The sequence below is a fragment of the Rissa tridactyla genome, unplaced genomic scaffold (assembly GCF_028500815.1).
Source record: "Rissa tridactyla isolate bRisTri1 unplaced genomic scaffold, bRisTri1.patW.cur.20221130 scaffold_533, whole genome shotgun sequence".
Lineage (NCBI taxonomy): Eukaryota > Metazoa > Chordata > Aves > Charadriiformes > Laridae > Rissa > Rissa tridactyla.
The window spans coordinates 38260-53333 of NW_026529742.1; the positions used below are offsets into that span (position 1 = coordinate 38260).

The following is a 15074-nucleotide window of genomic DNA, read 5'->3' on the forward strand; positions in this document are numbered from 1 at the left end:
CCCCCAGCCCGGCAGCGTGCAAGGGCTGTGCACAAGGGGCTGTGAGCTCCTTGTGAACTTTGCACGGGGCTGTGCGAGCCGTGTGGGTGCACAAGAGCTTTGCACGAGGCCTCACAAGCTCCGTGCCACACTGTGAGCTCTGCGTGGGGCTGCCCCAGCCCGGCAGCGTGCAAGGGCTGTGCACGAGGCCCTGCGAGCTTTGCACGGGGCTGCACACAAGGGGCTGCAAGCTCCCCGTGAGCTTTGCACGGGGCTGTGCGAGCCCTGTGGAGCACGAGAGCTCTGCACAAGGGTCTGTGAGCTCCGTGTGAGCTTTGCACAAGGCTGGGCCAGCCCTGCGGCGCACGGGAGCCGTGCACGGGGCTCTGCAAACACCGTGTGACGTGTGTGAACCGTGCGTGCAGCCCCGCTGGTCCTGCGGCACACAAGAGCTTCGCACAAGGGTCTACAAGCTCTGTGCAAGCTTGGTGTGGGGCCGTGCCAGCCGCGTGGTGCACAAGAGCTTTGCACAAGGGTCTGTGAGCTCCCTGTGAGCTTTGCACAAGGGTCTGTGAGCTCCCTGTGGGCTGTGCACGAGGGTCTGCGAGCTCCCTGTGAGCTGTGCACGAGGCCGTGCGAGCTCCATGCAATGTGTGCAAGCTCTGCACGGGGCCGTGCCAGCCCTGTGGTGCACAAGAGCTTTGCACGAGGGTCTACGAGCTCTGTGCGAGCTCTGCGTGGGGCCGTGCCAGCCCTGTGGTGCACAAGAGCTTTGCACGAGGGCCTGCGAGCTCCCTGTGAGCTGTGCACGAGGCCGTGCGAGCTCCGTGCAATGTGTGCCAGCTCTACATGGGTCCGTGCCAGCTCTGTGGTGCACAAGAGCTTTGCACGAGGGCCTGCGAGCTCCCTGTGGGCTTTGCACGAGGGTCTACGAGCTCCATGCGAGATCTGTACAGAGCCGTGCTAGCCCTGTGGTGCACAAGAGCTTTGCACGAGGGTCTGCGAGCTCCCTGTGAGCTTTGCACGAGGGTCTGCGAGCTCCCTGTGGGCTGTGCACGAGGGTCTGTGAGCTCCCTGTGAGCTTTGCACGAGGGTCTGCGAGCTCCCTGTGGGCTTTGCACGTGGGTCTACGAGCTCCGTGTGAGCTCTGCGTGGGGCTGTGCCAGCTCTGTGGTGCACAAGAGCTTTGCACGAGGGTCTGCGAGCTCCGTGTGAACTCTGCACGGGGCCGTGCCAGCCCCGCGGGGCGCAGGAGCCGGTGCACGAGGGCGCACGATGGCCGTGCCCCACGAGAGCTTTGCACGGGGCCGTGCTGGCGCTGCAGCGTGCGAGGCCCCGCGAGCGCCGTGCACACGCGTGTGAGTGTCCCCCCGGGGGTGCCGCGGCCTGGCAGGAGGACGTTGCACCGTGTCCGTCTTCCCCCCCCGCCCCGGGACACCCATGGGTGACACCCCGGCTGCCGGTGGTGACAAGGGGACACCACGGAGCACGGCCACCTCCCCACGCCACCGTGTCCACAGTCGTGTCCCCATGCCACCGGTGATGTCCCCCGTTGCCGCCATGGGCACAGGCGCATCCCCACCCCGTGGCCGTGTCCCACCACCCCCCCCCTCCCCACGGTTCTTGCCGGTGTCCCTGTGCCACCGCGGACGGAGCAGCGTGTCCCCAGTGTCCCCCGTGTCCCCCATATGCCCTGTTGTCCCCATGTCCCCTGTTACCGGGGTCCTTCCCGGTGCCGGTGCACGGGGGGGGTGGGAGGGGAGCGGTTCCCAGGGTGATTCCCGGTGCTGATCCCGGGGTGGGACACCCGAGGCCGTTCCTGGGATAACGTTCCCCGGGGTGATGCCCGGTGCCATTCCCGGTTCCGTTCCCGGGGAGGGTACCCGGTGCCGGTGCCTTTCCCGGCGATACGTTCCCGGGGGTTCCGTTCCTGGGGGGTGGTGTCCGGGGCCGTTGCCAGAATAACATTCCCGGGAGTGCCGTTCCCAGTGCCGGTTCCCGGTGCCATTGCCGGAATAACGTTCCCGGGGTTACCGTTCCTGGTGCCGGTGCCGGGGATGATGGCCGGGGCCGTTCCCGGGGTCGTTCCTGGTGGTTCCATTGCCGGGGCGATGCTCGGTGCCGGGGGTGGTTCCCGGTTCTGTCCCCCGGGGTTCCGTTCCTGGTGCCATTCCCGGTAGTTCCGTTCCCAGCAGTGATGCCCGGTGCCGTTCCCGGGGGTGGTTCCTGGTGCCGTTCCCAGTGGTTCCGTTCCCGGTGCCATTCCCGGTGGTTCCGTTCCCAGGAGTGATGCCCGGTGCCATTCCCGGTGGTACCGTTCCCGGGGCCGCTCCCGGGGATGGTTCCCGCTGCCGTTCCCGGTGGTGCCGTTCCCAGGGGTGATGCCGGGGCCGTTCCCGGGGCCGTTCCCGGGGATGGCTCCTGCTGCCGTTCCCGGTGGTGCTGTTCCCGGTTCCGTTCCTGGTGGTTCCGTTCCCGGTGGGGGCCGTTCCCGGGGTGATGCCAGTGCCGTTCCCGGGGGTGGTTCCCGGTGCTGTTCCCGGTTCCGTTCCGGGGGTCGTTCCCGGTGGTTCCGTTGCCGGCGGTGCCATTCCCGGTGTCGTTGCCAGGGATGGTTCCCGGTGCCGTTGCCGGCGGTTCCGTTCCCGGTGCCGTTCCCCGGGGGTGGTTCCCGGGGTGATGCCCGGTGTCCTTCCCGGTACCGTTGCCGGTGGTTCCGTTCCCGATGCCGTTCCCGGGGGTGGTTCCCGGCTCCGTTCGTGGTGGTGCCGTTCCCCGTGCCGTTGCCAGGGATGGTTCCCGGTGCCGTTCCCGGGGGTGGTTCCCGGCTCCGTTCCCGGTGGTGCCGTTCCGGGCTGATGCCGTTGCCGCGGGGGGGGGGGCGGGGGGGGGGCGGGGGCAGGTGGCGGCAGGTGCGCGCGCGGGGCCGGGCCGTTTGCGGGGGGCGGGGCCGCGGGGCCGGTGCCCGCACGGGGCCGATCGTTGCCGTCGCCGTCGCCGCCGCTGCGCCATGGCCGGTACCGGCACCGGTACCGGGGTCCGGCGGGCGCTGTTAGCGCTGTGTCTGGCCACCGCCGTTACACCGGGACTTACCGGGGAACGGCTCCACGTCTGCAAGGAGGTACCGGCACCGGGAGACGACGGCGGCGGGGGGGGGGGGGGAGGTGTGGGGGGGGGGGGACGACGACACCGGTAAATACACCCCCACGGTGGATAAAACCGAACCCGGGGGACGCGCGGCTGGTGCCGATGGGATGCGGAGGGGGGGTCCCGGTGGCACCGGGGCAGGTCTCTGGGGAGGGGGGGGTGTCCCCCATGAAGGGGGGGGACTGGTCGGCCCCCTGGGGGGTCGGGGGGGGGGCTTTGCCCCCCCCCCGACCCCCCAGGGGACCGACCAGTCCCCCAGGGGCTTCTCAGCCAAGTGGTGAAATCGGGGTGGGGGGGGACGACGACAACGACACCTTGGGGACACCGGTGTCCCCCCCCGCCAGGTCCAAAATTCCCCCCAAATTTCACTCCCTGAGCTCCTTCCCTCTCCCCGTGTCGTGTCGTGGCCCCCCCCCCAATCTGTCCCTATGTCCGTCCCCCCCCGCCTGTCTCTGTCCCTGTCGTCCCCCCACCCCCCCCCCCAGTCTGTCCCCAGCCGCTTTTCATCTGGGCCACTAATTTTTTTTTTTTTTTTTTTTTAATGCCGTGATCCAATTTTTTTTTTTTTTTGGGGGGGGGGGGGGGGGGGGTGGCGTTTCTGTCTTTTTTTTTTTTTTTTTTTCCTTTTTTTTTTTTTTTTTTTTGGCTGGAAACAATAGACGGGCGGTTGGCACGGCTTGTCCCCATCCTTGTCGCCCCCCCACCCCCCCCCCCCCACCCCCTCGATGGGGACAGACCCTTTCCCTCCGTCAGCCGGAGCGGGGTGACAGTGACAGCCCCCCTCACCCCCCCCACTTCCTGCTGCGGGGGCCGAATTGGGTCGATTTATTGAGATTTTGAAAGAAAAGTGGCGCTTTTTTAGGAAGGGGAGCGATTAATAGCGCTCGTTACAGCCACGTGCCTGGGGGGGGGGGGGGGGGGGAAGTTTGGGAAGAGGAAAACACCCCCCCCCCCCCAGCTTCTTCCCAAGGGAATCCCTCGGGAACAAGAGCGACGGTGGGGTGCTGGCAGCGGGGGTCACCCCGTGTGTGTGTGTCCCCCCCCCGGTGTCGTGGCGGTGGGCACCCTCCTCCGCGTCCCCATCCCGGGGGCCGTGGCTGGGAGTTTGGGGCTGCCTGTACCCGGGTTGGTTGGGGTGGGGGGGGGGGAGCTGCAGGCCCCTGTGTGTCCCCATTATTATTCCCCCCCCCCCCAAAAAAAAGCCGCTGTTTCCAGCTGCCGGGAAACATCAAAGAGTTGTTTTCTCGCCAACCCGCCACGCTCCGCTGGGTGCGGGAGCACGAAGCCGCGGCGCCCGGCTCCAAACTGAACCCCAGGGATGCTGCAGCGGAGTTGGGAGGGGGGGGGGGGGGCGAGGGGGGGGGGCTGCAGCATCGCTCCCTCACCCCCAACCCCCCCACACCCCCCCCCCTTTCGCCCTACCCGGGGCATTAACGGCATTGGCCGCCCCCGCCATCGTCTCCTCGCCGGCCTTGAGCCGGGCCTGGCTTGGCGGCAGTTGGCAACACCGGGGGGGGGGGGGTGTGTGTGTGGGGGGGGGGGGTCACGGTGCCCTGCTCCCCCCCCCTCCCAGGCTGCTCCAGCATCCATCTGGGCCCCCCCCAACCCTCCCCGCCAACCTCCGCCCCGGGCAGGACGGAGGATCCGGGTTGTGCCAAGGCGGCGGTTCAATGAGCGGCACGTGGGGGCCACGCCAGGGCAAACAGCGCCGGACGGGGGTGTCAACCTTCCCCCCCCCCCCCGACACTTCGAGGCGGTGGGGGGGGGGCGGGGTGGGACACGGGGACATGGGGTTTCAGACCCCCCCCACCGCTTCCCCGGGTGCCTGCGCTGCCCCGGCCCGCGGAGGGGGTCGGGGAGGTCGCGGGCAGGTGTCTGTGGCCTGGGTGACCCCCCCCCCCCACCCCCCCCCCACCCCCGGGGTTTGGCATGGCCGGGGGGATGTCGTGGAGGGGCGGGGGGGGGTGGTGGGGGGGGGTGTCATCCTACTCAGCACCCCCCCCCAACCAGGCATCCCGCTGCCCCCAGCATCCCCCCAGCCACAGCCGCATCCCCCCCCACCCCCAGCAGCCCCCCCAACCCTGAGCATCCCCCTGGCCCCCAGCAGCCCCCCCCACCCTGAGCATCCCCCCCTCCACCCCGAGGATCCCTCTGGTCCCAGCATCCCCCCACCCTGAGCAACCCCCCCCCCCCAACCCCAGCACCCCCCCCCCACCCCGAGCATCCCCCTGGTCCCCGGTGTCCCCCCACCCTCAGCATCCACCACCCCCAGCATCCCCCCCACCCTCAGATCCCCCCACCCTGAGCATCCCCCTGGTCCCCAGCACCCCCCCCACCCTGAGCATCCCCCCGCCCCCCCCCGTGGATCCCCCTGGTCCCCAGCATCCCCCTGCTCTGGTCCCACCCTGAGCATCCCCCCCCCCCCTCAGATCCCCCCACCCTGAGCATCCTCCCCCCCCACCCCGAGGATCCCCCAGTCCCCAGCACCCCGGAGCACCCCCTGCCCCCAGCACCCCCCCGACCCTGAGCATCCCCCCCCCGCCCCACACTGAGCACCCCCTGCCCCCAGCACCCCCCCGCTCTGCTCCCATCTTGCACATCCTCCCACCCTCAGGATCCGCCCCCTCCCCTCCCCGAACACCCCCTGTTCCCCCCCCCCGTCGTCGTCCCCCCCCCCCCTCCACCGAGCACCCCTGGCATGACACCGAGCAGCCTGGAGGAGCGATGCTGGGGGGGGGGACACCGTGGGACAAACCAAAACCACCGGTGCCAGAGGCGGCCGGGCACAGGCCAGGGGTGGGGGGGCAGCCCTTATTTGTGAGGGGGGGGGGCCGCGACTCCCCCCCCCCGTGTGTTTTTCCCTTGCAGTCCGAGTACCACTACGAGTACACGGCGTGTGACAGCGGGGGGGCGCGTTGGAGGGTGGCCGTGCCACACACGCCGGGGCTCTGCACCGGCCTCCCCGACCCCGTCAGGGGCACCGAGTGCTGTAAGGAGCTGGGGGGGGACCGGGGGGGGGCACACACACACACACACGGGGGGGGGGGGGTTGGGAAATGAGGGCGAGGGTTTTTTTTTTTTTTTTGGGGGGGGATGTGCCTGGGATCCTCAGCATCTTCAAGACCGGGGTCGCATCCTGCCTGGCGCTCGCTGCGGAATTGCCTAAAATCCCAAAATTTTTTTGAGGGGGGGGGGGGGATTTTGCCTTGGTGCCGTGGGGGCTGCGCAGGGATGGGGGATCCCAGAGCCGTTGGGTGCCTCCGGGATGCCATGGAGGGGATGGAAACCACCCCCCCCCCAGCCTTGGGGGGGGTCGCATCCTGCCTGGCCCTCACTGTGGAATTGCCCAAAATCCCAAATTTGGAGGGGGGGGGGATGGGGATTTTGCCTTGGTGCCGTGGGGCCGCGCGACGATGGGGGATCCCAGAGCCTCTGGGATGCGATGAAGGGGATGGAACCACTCCCCCCCCGCCACCCCCAGCCTTGGGGGGGTCGCATCCTGCCTGGCGCTTGCTGCGGAATTGCCCAAAATCCCAAATTTTGGGGGGATTTTGGCCTTGCTGCTGTGGGGTCGCGCAGGGATGCTCGGGATGGGGGGATTCCAGAGCCGTCGGGTGCCTCTGGGATGCCATGGAGGGGATGGAAACCACCCCCCCCTCACCTCCCCCCCCCAGCCTTGGGGGGGTCGCATCCTGCCTGGCGCTCGCTGTGGAATTGCCCAAAATCCCTAATTTTGGGGAGATTTTGGCCTTGCTGCTGTGGGGTCACACAGGGATGCTCGGGATGGGGGATTCCAGAACCGTCGGGTGCCTCCGGGATGCGATTTGGGGGGGGGGGGGGACGGGATGGAAACCCCCCAAGCCTTTGGGGGTGCCCCATGGCTCTGCAGCACCCTTCGGATTTTGCCTTGGTGCCGTAGGACCGCGGAGGGATGGGGGGAATCCCAGAGCTGGTCGGGGGGGCGCCTCCGGGCTGCGATGGTTGGGGGGGGGTGTGTGTGGGGTGGGGGGGGGTGAGGGGGGGGGCCATAGGGGTGCCCCGCGGCTTCACACAGCATCCTTCGGCGCGGGGTGAGAGGGATGCTGGGGATGGGGGATCCCGGACCCCGCCGGTCCCTCCGCTAGCGGGGAGCGCTCCCAAAAGCGGAGCCGAGGATGCTGAGGCCGAAGCAGCGCCGGGACGGGGTTTTGGGGGGGGAGACACCGGTCTTGACGACCCCCCCGACCCCCCCCCTCTACCTCCTCGTCGCAGCTTTCTCCTGCAAGGCGGGGGAGTTCCTGGACATGCAGGCGCAGGCGTGCCGCCCCTGCGCCGAGGGCAGCTACTCGCTGGGCACCGGCGTCCGCTTCGACGAGTGGGACGAGGTGCCCCACGGCTTCGCCAACGTGGCCACCAACCTGGAGGTGGACGAGGCCTTCGGGGACGCCGTGGAGAACTGCTCCGCGTGAGTCACGCGTTTCTCCCGCCCTCCCACTCCCAACCTTCCGCACCGCCGGCTCGTCCCCGTTAACGGAATTGGCCGGGGATGGGGGGGGGGGAGTGTCTCGGCCAACCTGATGGTGACCAGGATGGGTGCGGTGACGCCACCGATCCCCACCTGCCGGTTGTACCGGGAGCCCCCAGTCCCTCCCATCACCAGTTGTACTGGGAGCCACCAGTCCCTCCCATTGCTGATGGTACTGGCAGCCGCCATTCCCTCCTGTGGGTTGTACCAGGAGCCACCAGTCCATCCTGCCGGTTGTACTGGGAGCCACAGATCCCCCCTACTGGTTGTACTGGGAGCCACCAATGCCCCCTACTGATTGTACTGGGAGCCACTGATCCCTCCTGTAACTGGTTGTACTGGGAGCCACCAGTCCCTCCTGTGGGTTGTACCGGGAGCCACTGATCCCTCTTGCTGGTTGTACTGGGAGCCACCAGTCCCTCCTGTAGCCGGTTGTACTGGGAGCCACTGATCCCTCTTGCTGGTTGTACTGGGAGCCACCAGTCCCTCCAGTAGCTGGTTGTACTGGGAGCCACCAGTCCCTCCGGTAGCTGGTTGTACTGGGGGCCACCAATCTCCCCTGCTGGTTGTACTGGGAGCCACCAGTCCCCCCAGTAGCTGGTTGTACTGGGAGCCACCAATCCCTCTTGCTGGTTGTACTGGGAGCCACCGATCCCTCTTGCTGGTTGTACTGGGAGCCACCAGTCCCTCCTGTAGCCGGTTGTACTGGGAGCCACTGATCCCTCTTGCTGGTTGTACTGGGAGCCACCAGTCCCTCCGGTAGCTGGTTGTACTGGGGGCCACCAATCTCCCCTGCTGGTTGTACTGGGAGCCACCAGTCCCTCCAGTAGCTGGTTGTACTGGGAGCCACCAATCCCTCTTGCTGGTTGTACTGGGAGCCACCGATCCCTCTTGCTGGTTGTACTGGGAGCCACCAGTCCCTCTGGTAGCTGGTTGTACTGGGGGCCACCAATCTCCCCTGCTGGTTGTACTGGGAGCCACCAGTCCCTCTGGTAGCTGGTTGTACTGGGAGCGACCAATCCCTCTTGCTGGTTGTACTGGGAGCCACCAGTCCCTCCGGTAGCTGGTTGTACTGGGAGCCACCAGTCCCTCCTGTGGGTTGTACCGGGAGCCACCGATCCCTCTTGCTGGTGGTACTGGGACCCGACAGTCCCTCGTGCTGGTGGTACTGGGAGCCACCAGTCCCTCCCATTGCCGATGGTACTGGGAGCCGCCAGTCCCTCCTGGTTGTACTGGGAGCCGCCGAGCTGCCCCAGCTCTCCGTTCCCCCCGCGGTGTCCCCAAACCCCCCGCGTCCGACGCCACCTCCCTGCTCCGCCCGGGGACCGTCCCCTCCGTCCTCATCCCGGCCGCCGCCGCGGGGTTCAGGGCCGGTGAAGGAGCCCGGGGCGGGGTCGGTGTCACCCGCCGCAGGTCGACGTGGGTGCCGCTGGGGGACTACGTGGCCTCCAACACAGACGAGTGCACGGCCACCCCTCATGTACGCCGTCAGCCTCAAGCAGTCGGGCACCGTCTCCTTCGAGTACATCTACCCCGACAGCAGCATCGTCTTCGAGTTCTTTGTAGGTGACTGGGGGGGGGGTTTGGGGGGGGGGGGGGGGGGGGGCGGCGGGCGGGAATCCCTGGGGACATGGGGACCGGGACGGGTTGCTGCCACGCCGCTGGGTGTCCGTAGCACCCCGTTTCCCCCATCGTCCCCCTCGTCACCCTTCCCCGGGAGGCTGTGCCGGCAGGGCGCCGCGGGGGACCGGCATGGGGACGCACCGCAGCGTCATGTCGTCCGTCCCCCCCCCGCCCCGGTGGCGGGACCCCCAACCCCGTGGGAGAGGGAGCAGCCAGGGGACTCCCCTCGCCTTTGTGCCACGAGCCAGAGCCTTTATTTGCCACCGTGGCCCTTCGATGGGCACCGGGAGCCACCAAACCCTCCCATCACCGGTTGTACTGGGAGCCGCCAGTCCCTCCTGCCAGTTGTACTGGGGGTGGGGGGGTGGTGTCCTTGGGGACGTGGCGGGGGGTCCCTGGGGGTCGCCGTCCTGACGCCGGCTCCGCAGGTGCAGAATGACCAGTGCCAGCCCACGGTGGAGGAGTCGCGCTGGATGCGGACGACGGAGAAGGGCTGGGAGTTTCACAGCGTGAGTGCGGGGGGGTGACACGGCACAGCCCCCCCCCCAGGTCCCTTGTGTCCCAGTTGTACCGGGAGCCACCAGTCCCTCCCATCACCAGAGGTACTGGGAGCCACTGGTCCCTCCTGCTGGTTGTACTGGGAGACACCAGTCCCTCCCATCACCAGTTGTACTGGGAGCCACCAGTCCCTCCTGTAGCCGGTGGTACTGGGAGCCACCAGTCCCTCCTGCTGGTTGTACTGGGAGCCACCAGTCCCTCCCATCACCAGTTGTACTGGGAGCCACCAGTCCTTCCTGCTGGTTGTACTGGGAGCCACCAGTCCCTCCTGTAGCCGGTGGTACTGGGAGCCACCAGTCCCTCCTGCTGGTTGTACTGGGAGCCACCAGTCCCTCCCATCACCAGTTGTACTGGGAGCCACTGGTCCCTCCTGCTGGTTGTACTGGGAGCCACCAGTCCCTCCCATTGCCGTGTGTCCCCCCCCAAGGAGAGGACGCTCCATGAGGTCGCGGCGGGCGGCAGCCGGTGCCGTTGGGTCCCTCGGCTCCCCACCCACGGGTGCCAACCCCCCTCCCCAGCAGCGGGACCACCCTTCCCCGCTCCCCCCCCTCCACCCCCACCCCCAACCCCTCAACCCCACCCCCACCCCCCCCCCCAACCCCCCCCAACTTTTGCAGGTGGAGCTGAGCCGCGGCAACAACGTGCTGTACTGGCGGACCACGGCGTTCTCCGTCTGGGCCAAGGTCCCCAAACCGGTGCTGGTGAGGAACATCGGCATCACGGGTAGGGGGGGGGGGGGCGCAGGTTGGGGTGTGGGGGGGTGTGGGGGGGGTGTGTGTGTGGGGGGGGGGGGGTCTCCCCCCAATGGCTCCCCCCCCCACCCCGGGCCTGAGCACCCTCCCGCCTCCAGGGGTGGCCTACACCTCCGAGTGCTTCCCCTGCAAACCCGGCACCTTCGCCCCCGCCGCCGGCTCCGGCTCCTGCCAGCTCTGTCCCCCCGACACCTTCTCCGGCAAAGGGGCCACCGTCTGCCAGCCCTGCGAGCCCGCCGCCTACGCCGGTGAGAGGGGGGAGGCCGCGGCCACCACCTTGTCCCCCCCCGCAGCCAGGTTCCCCCCTCCCCTTGTCCCCTCAGCCGGGGGTGGCAGCCGGGTCCCCTCCCCTTGTCCCCTCAGCCAGTCCCCTCACCTTGTCCCCTCAGATGGGGGTGGCAGATGGGTCCCCTCCCCTTGTCCCCTCAGCCAGGGGTGGCAGCCAGGTCCCCTGCCCTTGTCCCCTCAGCCAGGTCCCCCTTCCCCTTGTCCCCTCAGCTGGGGGTGGCAGCCAGGTCCCTTCCCCTTGTCCCCTCCGCCACAGGTGGCAGCCGGGTCCCCCCAACTTGTCCCCTCAGCTGGGTCGCCTCCCCTTGTCCCCTCACCCGGGGGTGGCAGCCAGGTCCCCTGCCCTTGTCCCCTCAGCCAGGTCCCCCTTCCCCTTGTCCCCTCAGCTGGGGGTGGCAGCCAGGTCCCTTCCCCTTGTCCCCTCCGCCACAGGTGGCAGCCGGGTCCCTCCCACTTGTCCCCTCAGCTGGGTCGCCTCCCCTTGTCCCCTCAGCCGGGGGTGGCAGCCTCGTCCCCTGTCCTTGCCCCCTCACCCGGGGGTGGCAGCCAGGTCCCCTCCCCTTGTCCCCTCAGCCAGTCCCCTCACCTTGTCCCCTCAGATAGGGGTGGCAGATGGGTCCCCTCCCCTTGTCCCCTCAGCCAGGTTCCCCCCTCCCCTTGTCCCCTCACCCGGAGATGGCAGCCAGGTCCCCTCGCCTTGTCCCCTCAACCACAGGTGGCAGCCATGTCCCCTGCCCTTGTCCCCTCAGCCAGGTCCCCTCCCCTTGTCCCCTCGCCTGGAGGTGGCAGCCGGGTCCCCTTGTTCCCCCCCCAACCCCCTGTCCCCCGGGGAAGGGAGAGCTGATGCGAGGGACAAGGGCGACCCGCCACCCCTTGGCTGGTTGGGGCCACGGGTGTCCCGCAGGTGACAGGGCGTCCCGTGGGGACGTGGGTGATGTCGTGTGTGTCCCCCCCGCGGGGTTACTGACCCCACCGTGTCCCCCGCCATCGGCAGAGCCCGGCTCGGCGTCCTGCAAGCCCCGGCCGCCCTGCACCGACAAGGATTACTTCTACACCCACAGCACCTGCGACGCCCGCGGGGAGGTACGGCCTTGGGGGGGACACACACACACACACACACATGGGGGGGCTGGCTGTCCCCCGTGTCGTGTCCCCTCCCCGGCTCACCCCCTTTGTCCCCTCTCCCACCCCGGCCAGACCCAGCTGATGTTCAAGTGGGCAGAGCCCAAAATCTGCAGCGAGGAGGCGGCGGGGGCGGCTCGGCTGCCCCCCTCCGGGGTGAAAACCAAGTGCCCCCCCTGCAACCCCGGCTTCGCCAAGGGCAACGGCAGCGCCTGCCAGCCCTGTCCCTACGGCTCCTACTCCGATGGCTCCGGTAAGGACGTCCCCGACGTCGTCCCCAAGGGGTGACCAGGGCACCCAGAGCTGCTGGGGGGTGGTGGGTGCCACCCCAGTGCAGGATTGTCCCCTTCTATCTCCACGGCTCCAGTAAGGACACCCCCATAATTGTCCCCAAGGGGTGACCGGAGCACCCAGGAGGTGCCAGGGGGAGGTGGGTGCCACCCCGGTGCAGGATTGTCCCCTCCTGTCCCCATGGCTCCAGTAAGGACGTCCCTGTCATTGTCCCCGAGGGGTGACCAGGGCACCCGGGAAATGCCAGGGGGTGGTGGTCCCCGAGGGGTGACCAGGGCACCCGGGAAATGCCAGGGGGTGGTGGGTGCCACCTTGGTGCAGGGCTCCTCCTGTCCCTACAGCTCCGATATGGATGTCCCCATCATTGTCCCCAAGGGGTGACCAAGGCACCCAGAGCTGCTGGGGGGTGGTGGGTGCCACCCCGGTGCAGGGCTGTCCCCTCCTGTCCCCATAGCTCCAGTAAGGGATGTCCCTGTCATTGTCCCCAGTGGGTGACCGGGGCACCCAGGAGTTGCCAGAGGGAGGTGGATGCCACCCCAGTACAGGATTGTCCCCTCCTGTCCCCATGGCTCCAGCAAGGACATCCCCATCATTGTCCCCAAGGGGTGACCGGGGCACCCAGAGCTGCCGGGGAGGGGGGGGAGGTGGGTGCCACCCCGGTGCAGGGCTGTCCCCTCCTGTCCCCAGGCTGCCTCAGCTGCCCGCCGGGCACGGAGCCGGCGCTGGGGCTGGAGTACAAGTGGTGGAACGTGTTGCCCCCCAACATGGAAACCACCGTCCTCAGCGGCATCAACTTCGAGTACAAGGGGATGGCAGGTAACGCCGGGACACTGTCCCCTCGCCGTCCCTTCCCCGCGGGGACAGCCGGGGGACCCTGCTGAGCCCTCACCCTGTCCTGGCAGGCTGGGAGGTTGCCGGGGACTACATCTACACGGCGGCGGGAGCCTCCGATAACGACTTCATGATCCTCACGCTGGTGGTCCCCGGCTTCAGGTGAGGTGGGGACCAGCGCCGGGATGTCCCCAGGGAGGTTGCTGGGGGGGGGAACGGGACGGGGACGGACGACACAGCGGCATGGGGCAGAGCCCGGCAGCGTCCCCAACGCCGTCCCCACGCCCGTCGCCAGCCCCCCGAGCCCGGTGCCGGAGGACGCGGAGAGCAAGGAGGTGGGCAGGATCACCTTCGTCTTCGAGACGGTCTGCAGCGTCAGCTGCGAGCTCTACTTCATGGTGGTGAGTCGCGGGAGGAGGAGGGGGGACGACGAGGGACGCCGTCAACACAGCGGGTTTGGGGTGGGGGGTTGGTGTCCCACCGTCCCCCCGTGTCCCCGCAGGGCGTCAACTCCCGCACCAACACGCCGGTGGAGACGTGGACGGGCCCCAAGGGGAAGCAGTCCTACACCTACGTGGTGGAGAAGAACGCCACCATGAGCTTCACCTGGGCTTTCCAGCGCACGCCCTACCACGAGGCGGTGAGGGACGGGGCCGTCCCGGGCGGGGTGACAGGATCTGACCCCTCTATGGGTGACGCCAACCCCCCCCCCGGGTGGAGGGTGACACCATGCGGGATGCCACCAGCCCCGCCATGGCCATCCCGGGTGGGTGACACTGTGTGGATGGGTGACGCCAACCCCTCAGCTGTCCCCAGGGAGGTGACATGGCCCCCCCATGGCCATCCCGGGTGGGTGACACTGTGTGGATGGGGGATTCCAGCTCCCCAGCCGTCCCCAAGGAGGTGACACTGTCCCCCCATGGCCATGCTGGGTGGGTGACAGGGTGGGTGATGGTATCTGACCCTGGGTGGGTGACACTGTGTCGATGAGTGATGCCAGCTCCCCAGCTGTCCCCAAGGTGCTGGCACTGTCCCCCCGTGGCCATCCTGGGTGGGTGACGGTATCTGACCCTGGGTGGGTGACACCGGGGCCCCCCATGGCCATCCTGGGTGGGTGACAGGGTGGGTGACAGCATCTGGATGGGTGATGTCAGCTCCCCAGCTGTCCCTAGATAGAGAGGTGACACCATCTCCCCGTGGCCATCCTGGGTGGGTGACACTGTATGGATGGGTGATGCCAATCCCTCGGCTGTCCCCAAGGAGGTGACACTGTCCCCCCACGGCCATCCTGAGCAGGTGACAGGGTGGGTGACAGGGTGGGTGACAGTATCTGACGCTGGGTGGGTGACCCTGGGCCCCCCCCACGGCCATCCTGGGTGAGTGACAGTACGTGGATGGGTGATGCCAACCCCTCAGCTGTCCCCAAGGAGGTGACACCAGCCTCCATGGCCACCCTGGGTGGGTGACACTGCGTGGATGGGGGATGCCAGCTCCCCAGCTGTCCCCCAGCGGGGCGGGGGGGGGCCACGGGCAGGCGGGGTGACGGTGACAGGTGCTCTCGGTGCCAGGGCCGGCGCTACACCACCGACGTGGCCAAGCTCTACTCCGTCAACGTCACCAACGTGCTGGGAGGGGTGGCCTCCTTCTGCCGGCGCTGCGCCCCCGAGCCGGCCGGCTCCTGCGCCCCGTGTCCCCCCGGCCACGCCGTGGAGCGCGGCTCGGGCGCCTGTCGGCCCTGTCCCCCCGGCACCTACCTGCGGGGTCACCCCTCCGACGGGACCCCCCGCCTGCCACCCCTGCGGCCCCGGCACCCGCAGCAACCAGGTGACCGGCCCCGCGTGTCCCCCGGGGGCGCAGGGGGGGGATGTCCCCATGGGGGATGCCAGCTGTCGTGTCCCCCCCCCCCCCCAAAATGGGTGATGCTGTGGGACCCGGAGGGGTGACACCGGCCCCCCAGCCGAGGTGTCCCAGATGGGTGG

General features: G+C 68.7%; 2 protein-coding genes across 2 annotated transcripts; one reads left to right on the top strand and one right to left on the bottom strand.

The window, feature by feature from the left end:
- Positions 1–1693: 1693 nt before the first annotated feature.
- Positions 1694–4582, bottom strand: LOC128903621 (basic salivary proline-rich protein 4-like). The gene is made up of 2 exons (XM_054187631.1): positions 4549–4582; positions 1694–2982 (listed from the first exon to the last, which is right to left on the bottom strand). Exons 1-2 carry the CDS (start codon positions 4580–4582, stop codon positions 1694–1696), a joined length of 1323 nt encoding a protein of 440 aa, XP_054043606.1.
- A 1377-nt stretch (positions 4583–5959) lies between these two features.
- Positions 5960–14919, top strand: ELAPOR1 (endosome-lysosome associated apoptosis and autophagy regulator 1; the record flags this gene model as incomplete). Its single annotated transcript, XM_054187632.1, is given in 15 exon segments — positions 5960–6115; positions 7378–7570; positions 9044–9104; positions 9106–9192; positions 9682–9762; positions 10429–10534; positions 10662–10811; positions 11846–11934; positions 12049–12226; positions 12952–13080; positions 13167–13257; positions 13391–13496; positions 13598–13735; positions 14664–14876; positions 14878–14919. Coding segments are annotated over 14 exon segments (1632 nt in total), but the record flags the coding sequence as incomplete, so codon positions are not given.
- Between the last annotated feature and the right edge of the window lie 155 nt (positions 14920–15074).

What these genes read in the sequence shown, in the direction of transcription:
- LOC128903621 (XM_054187631.1), bottom strand. Translation starts at nt 4,582, where the DNA reads ATGGCGGGGGCGGCCAATGCCGTTAATGCCCCGG. An exon ending in CAATGCCGTTAATGCCCCGG is followed by an intron (nt 2,983 to 4,548) that starts GTAGGGCGAAAG and finishes GCCATGGCGCAG; the next exon opens with CGGCGGCGACGGCGACGGCA.